At 43.0% G+C, this 12,300-nt stretch overlaps 1 protein-coding gene across 1 annotated transcript in view; it reads left to right on the top strand.

Moving 5' to 3' along the window:
• The window catches only part of LOC133657369 (cadherin-23-like), a 122,009-nt gene that overhangs the window by 92,302 nt on the left and 17,407 nt on the right, over positions 1-12,300 (top strand). The window contains exons 21-25 of the mRNA XM_062058627.1: positions 6,345-6,556; positions 7,049-7,243; positions 7,331-7,444; positions 8,440-8,569; positions 8,644-8,907. Coding sequence (XP_061914611.1) covers positions 6,345-6,556; positions 7,049-7,243; positions 7,331-7,444; positions 8,440-8,569; positions 8,644-8,907 — 915 coding nt within the window. The remainder of the gene's footprint in view (positions 1-6,344; positions 6,557-7,048; positions 7,244-7,330; positions 7,445-8,439; positions 8,570-8,643; positions 8,908-12,300) is intronic.

Here is a 12,300-nt window from a genome sequence, read left to right on the forward strand (position 1 = left end):
GCTTTTCGTCACGCCAAGCCACAGCCTCCAGCACGACCACCACCACCACCAGTATTTCGTCACGCCAAGCCACAGCCTCCAGCACGACCACCACCACCAGTCTTTCGGCCTGCTAAGCCGCAACCTCCGGTTCGGTCTCCACCACCAGTCTTTAGACCTGCCAAGCCACAGCCTCCAGCTAGGCCACCTCCACCTGCTCCACGCCCAGCTCCACGCCAAGCTCCACCACGCCAAGCGCCACCAGTACCTGCTCCACGCCAGGCACCTGTCGCACCTCCACGCCAAGTTCCGCTACCTGCTCCACGCCGCCAAGCGCCACCAGTACCTGCTCCACGCCAGGGACCTGTCGCAGCTCCATGCCAAGTTCCGCTACCTGCTCCACGCCGCCAAGTGCCGCCAGTCGCAGCTTCACGACGCCAAGTGCCGCCAGTCGCAGCTCCACGACGCCAAGTGCCGCCAGTCGCAGCTCCACGACGCCAAGTGCCGCCAGTCGCAGCTCCACGACGCCAAGTGCCGCCAGTCGCAGCTCCACGACGCCTAGTGCCGCCAGTCGCAGCTCCACGACGCCTAGTGCCGCCAGTCGCAGCTCCACGACGCCTAGTGCCGCCAGTCGCAGCTCCACGACGCCAAGTGCCGCCAGTCGCAGCTCCACGACACCAAGTGCCGCCAGCCGCAGCTCCACGACACCAAGTGCCGCCAGTCGCAGCTCCACGCCAAGACCAAGTCCAAGACCCCTCAAGCCAAGACCAAGTCCAAGACCCCTCAAGCCAAGACCAAGTCCAAGACCCCTCATACCAAGTCCAAGACCCCTCAAGCCAAGACCAAGTCCAAGACCCCTCAAGCCAAGACCAAGACCCCTCAAGCCAAGACCAAGACCCCTCACGCCAAGACCAAGAACCCTCACGCCAAGACCAAGACACACCACGCCAAGACCAAGACACACCACCCCAAGACCAAGACGACCAAGACTGCCAAGACTGCAAAGACTGCCAAGACTACCAACACCAAGACTGCCAAGACCAAGACTGCCAAGACCAACACCAAGACCAACACCAAGACCCACGCTGCCAAGACCAAGACTCACGCTGCCAGGACACGCCACGCCAAGCTTTCCGCCCGACGCACCACGCCAAGCTTCGTCATCTGCGACTGCCACGTCGACGAAGTGCCTGCCTTCTCGTCGGCCATGGATGTGGCCAGTCTATGGGCGTCCGCCACGCCAGGTACGCCGACCTCCTCGTCGGCCATGGATGTGGCCACTACCTGGTCGGCCGCCACGCCAAGAGCGCCCACCTCCTCGTCAGCCATGGATATGGCCATTCCCGGGTCGCCCACCTCGTCAGGTACAGCGGCGGTCCACGTGTCGCCGCCACCTGATCCTGCCCCGGTAGATTCGGGGACACCTGGTCTGGCGACCCACCGCCATGTCCCCCTCCCGCCCTCACATGACTCTCGATCCTGCCTTGTTTTGCTTGTTTTGGACATCTGGGATCTGTCGGTAAGGGGGGGGGGGCTCTGTCATGTCTGTGATTATGTTTTGTTTTAGTCATGTTCGGATTTGGTTTTGGACTTTTTGTGCACTTCCTTGTTTGGTTTGGTTTCCATGGTCACCCATTAGTTTTCACCTGTCTTGTCACGCACCTGTTTCACATTTTGAGTCACGCACCTGTTTTCACTGATCACGTCACTATTTAATTCTGTCTGTTTCTGTTGTTCGTCCTGGCGTCCTCACACTATTTCATCACTCTGCTCCATGTCTTGTCACAGTTCTTTACCAAGTAAGTTTTGTTCATTTATGCCACAGTTAGTGTTTATGTTTTATTGTTCATAGTTTTTGTGCCCACGTGCATGTCTTTTGTTTCATAGTCAAGTTTGTATTTCCGCCTTTGTGTGCGCCTTTTGTTTGCTTCCTTTTTTTGTAGTTTATTATGTTAAAAAAAAAAAAAAATGTATTCAAACTCACGTCTGGCTCGCGCCAACTTTCCGTTGCCTTCTGGAGAAACAAAACCCAAGAACCCAGTCGTGACACAGTCAGGCAGTGCATCTATTCACATTGACACCATTTTTTTTTTTTTTTTAACGTTGAATGTGCACTCATTGGAGAAAGGCTGCACTTTTTTACTCCGCTTGTTTAAGACGCAAAAAATGCATGGAAGAAATATTTTAATAATATATATATTCTTTGTGAAAAAAAAAGGTCATTAAAAAAAAAATACTAAAGGACACCAAAAGGCATCAATTTAAATTGTTTTAATCAGCCCCTTAAGTCATCCAGCACGCAGCTATAATAAAATGATGTCGTTGAAAAGACGATATGTCAAATATTTGTTTTATTTCTGACCTTCCAAAATGTTGATACACACAAGTAGGAAGGAGGACTGGATCCTGTCCATTGTCTGTGTAGCGCAAACACTGATCCTGCAGTCGTGTGTTGAACTGTCAGTTTGCACATGCTTTTGACTAGTGCTAAATAAAACGCTAAATAGTGCTACTCATTGCGTGTGCTAAATAATCATATTTGGATTTTCTGCCAGTATTGTGAGCATTTTGAGGATCAGCATATATTTTGCATATTAATGAAGACAGAAACGAAAAATGGATTGCACACCTTATTCTGCTCAATTAACACAATCCTTTGCACAAATATGGTAGATTAGCTTTGTGTGTGCTATCAGGTTTGCCCGTGTCTTATTACAGGCAAAAGTTTAGTAAATCAGTCCCTTAGTATCTGTAAGTAGTATGCAACATTATTATTATCAGACCACAATATTGTTCAATTCATGAAAGCTTGTGTGTGCTATTGTGTGCTTAGCTGTTGTGTAGCTGCTAGCTCGTAGTAGGTTGTAGTTTACCGTGTTTACTTTTTGTAAATGTCTTTTACAAAAATACAATAGAAGACCAAATTTTGTTAACTGTCTGTCCAGCTTTGCACAAGTAAACAAATAACAAAGGACTGCTTGTATCGGAGCTTGTTGTCATGAGCACGGGAGCGCAGCTTTGGCGACGTGACCCAAAGATGCAGCAGACGAGAGGCAGACGGCGAGCAACAAGAATGCTATTCAATATAAGCAGAAAACACACTCACAAGGAGTGGAGAAAATAAGAAAAGAAGGTGATGCAGCCAAAAAGGGCACAAGACAGGGAAATTATTTTAAATAAAAAAAACACTCAGTGCGGCGGCAAGTATAGCAGAGCAGTGCAATGGTCCGACGCTGTCTGAAATAGGAGACTGATTGCCAACCAGGTACAGGTACCCGGCTGCCAATCAAGAACAGGTGTGGGAGCCAGTACAGGTGAAATGAAACTACAAAATAAGAGCACTGTATACAGGAACACCACACAAACGGGGAAAAAACAACAAGTTCAAAACAGTCGCAAGAGTGTGACACTTATATCAGATTGTTTTTTCATGCAAGCCCAAATAATCCTATATCTGCTTGTCTTCTCTCCATTAGTAAAACATATAGTACCGTATATTTCGGACTATAAGGCGCATTTAAAATCCTTTCATTTTCTCAAAAATCAACTGTGTGCCTCATAATGTACGGATTAATCCTGATTGTGTTTACCGACTTCGGAACAATTTTATTTGGTACATGGTGTAATGATAAGTGTGACCAGTAGATGGCAGTCATGCTAGCAAGTACTCATAAGCAAGCAACACCAACACGTTGATGTTTCATTAGACACGTGTACATGGACAACATGTATTTAATCTGATCATCATTCGGATTAGAATGTTTCATGGACCGTGAAAAACATGATCTGATTATGACGTGCATTTTCATGCATCACATTTTAAATCGGAACACTTTACTTTGACATGCGCAGAACATAACATAAACGAAAGGTGTGGTATTATTTGGGCCTTATTTTGGACGAGTTCGCTCACTGCAGGTGCTGAAGAAGCAGTGGACTTTGACTGTAAACAAACAAGGCTTTGTGCATTTCTGCTTGTCCAACATTATCACGGTATTTATTTACAATTTTTTCCTTCTGTTCACTACTTTTGTTTTACCCCTCTTTTTGAAATGGCACTGTTCTGTGCCATTTATGTTGCAGTATGTATAAGTTGTTGCGCGTCTTCATGTTACAACATTCTGTGTATGTTGCTTGAGGCTAGCAGTTAGTACTTGGTGTAGCTGTAATGTTGTGAATTACAGCTACACCAGTGAACAGATCGTTAAGACGACAAGTGGATCCCTTCTTTTGTTGATACATCAACACATGACACTCCATACCATACTTTTATTTTTGCTAATCTCGTTTCAAATTGGGATCCAAACTTGTGTGATCGAGTCAGAATATTCCGAATGGCATGTTTACATGAAGCATTTTTATTCCAGTTAGGCTTTTAATCCGATTAAATGTGTCCATGTGCACATAGCTACTGAGAATATAGAACATTACACATGGCGTTAAAAAATCAGTTACAATGTTTGGTAAGCTATGAAGCCGCACCGCTTAATGGACGTACTGTGCTTCAACAAAGAGTATTATTATGGTGTGTGTGCATGTGTAAAAGGACCCAAAAATGGTACCTATTAGAAGACATATTATCTGCCGTTTGTTTTGCCCAATTATGCAAAACCAACTTTTCTTACCTATTGGTACCTGCTGACGTGTATTTAGGATCTGCATAAGTCTCAAAAATGTACACACTTCTGTAATTGTAGCCTGCTCCTTCTTTTTTCTATCTTCTTGTTGTAGGGCATTCATCCTCCGCTGTTGACATTTCCAATATAAAGTAGCATGCAGTTCTAACTTCTGTCTGTCAGTAGACTCGCAATGAAATAGCTAAAAACTACCAGTACAGCAAAGATGACAGGGAGAAGACACAGTCGAAGTGGAGGCACATAAAAAGGACTGCCTACAAATCGGCGCGTCCTGAAGAGATGGTCAGAAAGCGGCTTGAAGATGGTCTGTAAAACATAATCTATGCAACTTTTTGACCAGAGAACCACCATTACATGTTATGTAGAGCAGTGTTTTTCAAACTTTTCTCAGCCAAGGCACATTTTTTTCATAGAAAAAAGTCCGGAGGCACACCATCAGCAGAAAACATAAAAAAATGTAACTCAGCAGCCATTATTGACAGTAAAAAGTCGTTCTCGCAATTGTTGCATATGACTTTAAACCATAACCAACCATGCATCAGTATAGCTCTTGTCTCAAAGTAGGTGTACTGTCACGACCTGTCACATCACGCCGTGACTCATTTTGAGTTGTTTTGGTGTTTTCCTGTGTCGTGTTTTAGTTCTTGTCTTGCGCTCCTATTTTGGTGGGTTTTCCTCTTTTGTTGGTATTTTCCTGTAGCAGTTTAATGTCTTCCTTGAACGCTATTTCCCGCACCTGCTTTGTTTTCATAATCAAGACTATGTAAGTTGTGTGGACGCTATCCTTCTTTGTGGGGACATAGTTGATTGTCATGTCATGTATGGATGTACTTTGTGGACGCCATCTGCTCCACACGCTGTAAGTCTTTGCTGTCGTCCAGCATTCTGTTTTCGTTTACTTTGCAGCCAGTTCAGTTTTAATTTAGTTTTGCATAGCCATCCCTAAGCTTCAATGCCTTTTCTTAGCGGCACTCGCCTTTTGTTTATGTTTGGTTTAAGTGTTAGATACCTTTTTACCTGCACACTGCCTCTCGCATATTGTCACCACGACAAACCATGTTCCCGACATCTACAAAGCAATTAGCTACCTGCTGCCACCTACTGATATGGAAGAATATTACATGGTTACTCTGCCGATCTGTAGACAGCACAGACACTCAACAACGGCACATTATTTGCGGATTATAATTACTGGTTTGCAAAAAATTATTTTGCAATTAGGTGAAATTACATAATCTCCCACAGCACACCATACTGTATCTCACGGCACATTAGTGTGCCTGAGCACAGTGGTTGAAAAACACTGATGTAGAGTGCAAGGAAATGTTTTAAATGTAAAAAAAAATCATAGTATGACCCCTTTAATACACCTTGCGCCTTTTGTAGGAAAATAGACCTGAAAAGACACGCTCATCAGCAGTACGCCTAATACTCCTACTACTTATTTTCGGACATGTTGTAATGAAACAACTGGAAATATGTGATGCATTACATTGTAATTGTATTGTATACATGTTCGAAAATAAACTGGAACTGAAACTAATAATCTGGTGCATTCTATGGTCTGAAAAATATGGTAAATATGAGGCAAATACACATATAACTTCATATACAATATGTTCACTGTTACAAGCGGCCCTCAGAGAGCAGCCATAACTGCACGGTGGCCCTCAATAAGAACGAGTTTGACATCCATGGTATAACTGAACTTCTTCTCTCTCTGTGCAGATGCTTTTTCCTTGGATCCAAACACAGGCCTGGTGCGTTCCCGCCGCCTGCTGCAGTCGTCTGAGAGCTTCAACCTGACTGTGGTGGCTACGGATCAGGGGCGTCCTCCTCTGTGGGCAACCGCCGACCTCATCATCACAGTCATAGATGTGAATGACAACAGGCCTATATTTGTCAGACCCTCCAATGGAACCATCATACATATATCAGAGGTAGCATCACTCTACGCATGTCGTCGTTGCTAGAATAGGTTCTCTAATAGCAACTTTTTTTTAGAGTCCAACTTGATCACTTGTGTTGTGTTTTTCTAGGAAATTTCCATAGCTAAAAATCCATCAAAACAAAGGCACAGATACTTTCTGCTTGTTAACTGAAACGCCATAGTGTCTTCCAATTATTCACAATGCGTTGCTAATGCATAATGCATCCTGTCTTGCCGCGCAATGAATCATGTGACAAGCAATAATACTAACAATGTAACAAATTGCTGAGAAACTGAAACAGGACCAAATCACAGAAACATCCAATGTAACTGCAAATGATTACAAATACTTCTGCAGCTGTTTAATAACAATACAGATCAGCCTGAACAGTAATATTTCTTCTGGTGGATACGGGAGGTTATGGTTCACTGATTACATATGATTATTATGATCCTAACTTTAGTAATGTGTCCAACAAACCTTTTTTTTGCATCCATGTAGGAGCAGCCTCCGGGCTTGCCGGTGTACGAGGTACATGCAACCGACGCAGATGAGGGGGTGAACGGAGAGGTGCGCTACGGCTTCCTGCAGACGGGAGCGGGCAACAGAGACTGGGAAAACTTCCACATCGACGCCACGTCTGGAGTCATTACAACTACCGTCAAACTGGACAGGGAGAAACAGACCCTCCACAGTGTGAGTAAATGTTTTTATTAGGGCTAAAACATCATACTGAACTGTGCGTGTGTAAAGTTTCTAACTGAGTATTTACATTTGTCACAGCTTATCATTGTGGCACGGGACATGGGTCAACCAGTGCCTTATGAGACCACGCAGCCTCTGCAGGTGGCGCTGTTGGACATTGATGACAATGAGCCGGTCTTTCTCAAACCTCCAGTGAGTATGATGCTTTATCAAGGTGGTGTTTTTCGATGAGGATCATTTATTTTGTGTTATTTGTAAGCAATAAAAGAATGGTAAAAGTTAATTTACCCATAAACAATGTGAAAATTTAGAAGGTGTCTGAAATCAGATTTCTTAGGGTCATCATAGATGAAAAGTTGACATGGAAAGCTCATATATTGCATGTGAAAAATTAAAACATATTTATTTTTGAACAAGGTTAAATACAGTTTCCCGTACAATACAATGAGAATGTTACATTGCTCATTTATTCTACCTTATTTAAATTATTGTGCAGAAATATGGGGAAATACACATCACAGCAACATAATGCCTTTATTTCTATTACAGAAAAGAGCAAGTTTTATTATTTTTAAAGTAGGATATAGAGACCACATGAATCCACTCTTAATTAGGTCAGGTTTATTAAAACTAAAATGTATTCATGTTCACGTCTGAAGATGAGAATTACAAAAGGTTGTGTGACTTTAAACATCCAAGAGCGCAAACAAATTTGAAACAAATGTGCTTGTCTGTTGCTCGTGTGAAAGCATGGAATTCTCTAAAGAAAGACTTAAAAAGTTGCAAGAATATTTTTTAATTTAAAAAGAGTTACAAAAAGAGACAACTGGAATTATATCAAACTGATTTTTGATTTTGATTGGACGTGTCATTGTGAAAATGCTTGAACGAAAATTAAAAAGTATGTTGGAGTTCGGGTTTTGGTGGAGGGAACAGCGATAAAGTCATCTAAAATAATTTGTGTTAGAAAAGGGGGCAGATAAATATAAGAATAGTATTCTTCCATCTGCTCCTTTCTGATCATGGAAATGTATAGGAAACAAAAAAAAAACAATGAAAGTGTGACCTGTGCTTGGCTTGTATATATGCATTTTCATGAAAGAAATACAAATAAATGATGACTGATGATTTGTAAGTTTATCTGCACAGTTGAACCCTTTTTTTTGTGTTTGTGTTGTGCACCGCAGCGTGGTAGCTTATCTTACCAGAAGCTGACCGTGTCTGAGCACTCCCCTCCAGGAACCGTGGTAGGGAACGTGACCAGAGCTGTGGACGCTGACGAAGGCTCCAATGCCATTGTTTACTACTTCATTGCAGGTGATCGAGCTTTCTCTTTCTCTTCTGTCTCCACGTGGTGTGACTAACATATCCCAACTGATATCTTTGCAAAGGAGGGAACAACGATGGAAACTTTGGCTTGAGTCTAGACGGTGAGCTAAAGTTGTATAGGGAACTGGATCGCGAGGAGAACCCAGTCTACACTCTCATCATCAAGGCCTCCAGTAACAAGAGCTGGAGTCCTTCCAGGGGTCAAAGGGCAGCACGGGCGCGGGCCCTGGATCCTGCTCGAGATCCCAGTCTGCTTGAGATCCGCATTGAACTGGACGACATCAATGACCAGAAACCACGATTTTCCAAAGCAGAGTACACTGCAGGTCAGTGATGGGCAGTAGCAAGCTACATGTAGATAAGCTACGTAGCTTAACTAAATTATCCAGTAGCTTGGCGGTAGCTGAAATACTTTAACGAGTAGCTTTTTCTGTAGCTTAGCTACTTTTAGACACATGTAACCCAAAAATAATGGACTGTAAATCCAGGCCCAAAATAATATGGAGAAAATACAATGAATGAGAACATCCAGACATACGGAGAAAATCCATGATGATTGGTTGGTGTTTGTATGATGGAGTCACAATTGGCTAAGGCTAGGGCGAAAGATTATGGACTGGTCAATCCGAGGCGAGATAAGGCAGGTCATCGAAACTAGTAAGCAAAATCATAGCAATCACACACTCATGTCACATGACGACAAGGGAGTCAGAGGCAGAGGGACGCTTCAAGCTGACGGCTCAAAAAAAAAAAGAAATATACTTGATGATGGCAGAGGGACTGTCTTCCGCAGATTTGATTTTTCCTGTAGTGATGAAGATGACGTGCAGGAAACCCACAATAATGTGTGTCCTTAGCCATATTTAGACAAAAGTATGCATTTAGAAAAAACTATGGCCAAATCCTTAGTTTTTAGTTGTTTACCCTGTAAACCAAAATCATAACTGCTCTCTTTATCTTAGACATCCAACACAAATTTAGGAACACACGTTAAGGTGAGTTGAGTTCATGAAAAGTTTTACTGCACATAACCATTACCAACTGTTCCCAAACAACACACATATCATTGTTTTTTTTTTGTCAAGATACTGTATAGATACATGCTGGGATGTTTTACTGTAGGTAGAGAAAATTAGTACCTTTTAGGGTTGGGCCAAAGAAAAGGCAAACTAAATAAATACAGGGCAGCACGGTGGCAGAGGGGTTAGTGCGTCTGCCTCACAATACGAAGGTCCTGAGTAGTCCTGAGTTCAATCCCGGGCTCGGGATCTTTCTGTGTGGAGTTTGCATGTTGACTGCGTGGGTTCCCTCCGGGTACTCCGGCTTCCTCCCACCTCCAAAGACATGCACCTGGGGATAGGTTGATTGGCAACACTAAAATTGGCCCAAGTGTGTGAATGTGAGTGTGAATGTTGTCTGTCTATCTGTGTTGGCCCTGCGATGAGGTGGCGACTTGTCTAGGGTGTACCCCGCCTTCCGCCCGATTGTAGCTGAGATAGGCTCCAGCGCCCCCCGCGACCCCGAAGGGAATAAGCGGTAGAAAATGGATGGATGGATGGATAAATAAATACATACGGTGGGGTGTGGAGATAACAGCTAAATGACAGATAGTTAATAGTACACTCTCAGTTACATTAACATAGATATTATACAAACCCCGTTTCCATATGAGTTGGGAAATTGTGTTGGATGTAAATATAAACAGAATACAATGATTTGCAAATCCTTTTCAACCCATATTCAATTGAATTCACTACAAAGACAATATATTTGATGTTCAAACTCATATACTTTTTTTTTTTTTGAAAATAATACTTAACTTAGAATTTCATGGCTGCAACACGTGCCAAAGTAGTTGGGAAAGGGCATGTTCACCACTGTGTTACATGGCCTTTCCTTTTAACAACAATCAGTAAACGTTTGGGAACTGAGGAGACACATTTTTTAAGCTTCTCAGGTGGAATTATTTCCCATTCTTGCTTGATGTACAGCTTAAGTTGTTCAACAGTCCGGGGGTCTCCGTTGTGGTATTTTAGGCTTCATAAAGCGCCACACATTTTCAATGGGAGACAGGTCTGGACTACAGGCAGGTCAGTCTAGTACCCGCACTCTTTTACTATGAAGCCACGTGGCTTGGCATTGTCTTGCTGAAATAAGCAGGGGCGTCCATTGTAACGTTGCTTGGATGGCAACATATGTTGCTCCAAAACCTGTATGTACCTTTCAGCATTAATGGCGCCTTCACAGATGTGTAAGTTACCCATGTCTTGGGCACTACTACACCCCCATACCATCACAGATGCTGGCTTTTCAACTTTGCGCCTATAACAATCCGGATGGTTCTTTTCCTCTTTGGTCCGGAGGACACAACGTCCACAGTTTCCAAAAACAATTTGAAATGTGGACTCGTCAGACCACAGAACACTTTTCCACTTTGTATCAGTCCATCTTAGATGAGCTCAGGCCCCCGCGAAGCCGACGGCGTTTCTGGGTGTTGTTGATAAACGGTTTTCGCCTTGCATTGGAGAGTTTTAACTTGCACTTACAGATGGAGCGACCAACTGTAGTTACTGACAGTGGGTTTCTGAAGTGTTCCTGAGCCCATGTGGTGATATCCTTTACACACTGATGTCGCTTGTTGATGCAGTACAGCCTGAGGGATCGAAAGTCACGGGCTTAGCTGCTTACGTGCAGTGATTTCTCCAGATTCGCTGAACCCTTTGATGATATTACAGACCGTAGATGGTGAAATCCCTAAATTCCTTGCAATAGCTGGTTGAGAAAGGTTTTCCTTAAACTGTTCAACAATTTGCTCACGCATTTGTTGACAAAGTGGTGACTCTCGCCCCATCCTTGTTTGTGAATGACTGAGCATTTCATGGAATCTACTTTTATACCCAATCATGGCACCCACTTGTTCCCAATTTGCCTGTTCACCTCTGGGATGTTCCAAATAAGTGTTTGATGAGCATTCCTCAACTTTATCAGTATTTATTGCCACCTTTCCCAACTTCTTTGTCACGTGTTGCTGGCATCAAATTCTAAAGTTAATGATTATTTGCAAAAAAAAAAAAATGTTTATCAGTTTGAACATCAAATATGTTGTCTTTGTAGCATATTCAACTGAATATGGGTTGAAAATGATTTGCAAATCATTGTATTCCGTTTATATTTACATCTAACACAAATTCCCAACTCATATGGAAATGGGGTTTGTACATGTGGGCCCATAGATAGAAATGGGGGGTTACCCACATATGCGGTCCTCTCCAAGGTTTCTCATAGTCATTCACATTGACGTCCCACTGAGGTGAGTTTTCCTTGCCCGTATGTGGGCTCTGTACCGAGGATGTCGTTGTGGCTTGTACAGCCCTTTGAGACACTTGTGATTTAGGGCTATATAAATAAACATTGATTGATTGATTGATTGATGAAATGCATTTAAATGTAGCTTTGATGTAGCAAGCTACTTTTGTCGTGTAACTTGTATGTAGTGTAATAATTCTCCAGGGATAGCTTCCCCTGTAGCTTAGCTACATTTATTTGAGAGTAACTCGTAGCTTAGCTTACTACATTTTCCAAGTAGCTTGGCCATCAATGTTGCAGGTAATCTTCACTCCTACATGTCTGATTTTTTTGTGAAACCTTAGAAACAAGCTTGTTATATTCAATTTTCTTCTTGTCGATGTGAAACTCTATATTGTATTTTTCCTCGGTTG

The sequence above is a fragment of the Entelurus aequoreus genome, linkage group LG09, assembly GCF_033978785.1.
Source record: "Entelurus aequoreus isolate RoL-2023_Sb linkage group LG09, RoL_Eaeq_v1.1, whole genome shotgun sequence".
NCBI classification, from domain to species: Eukaryota; Metazoa; Chordata; class Actinopteri; order Syngnathiformes; family Syngnathidae; genus Entelurus; species Entelurus aequoreus.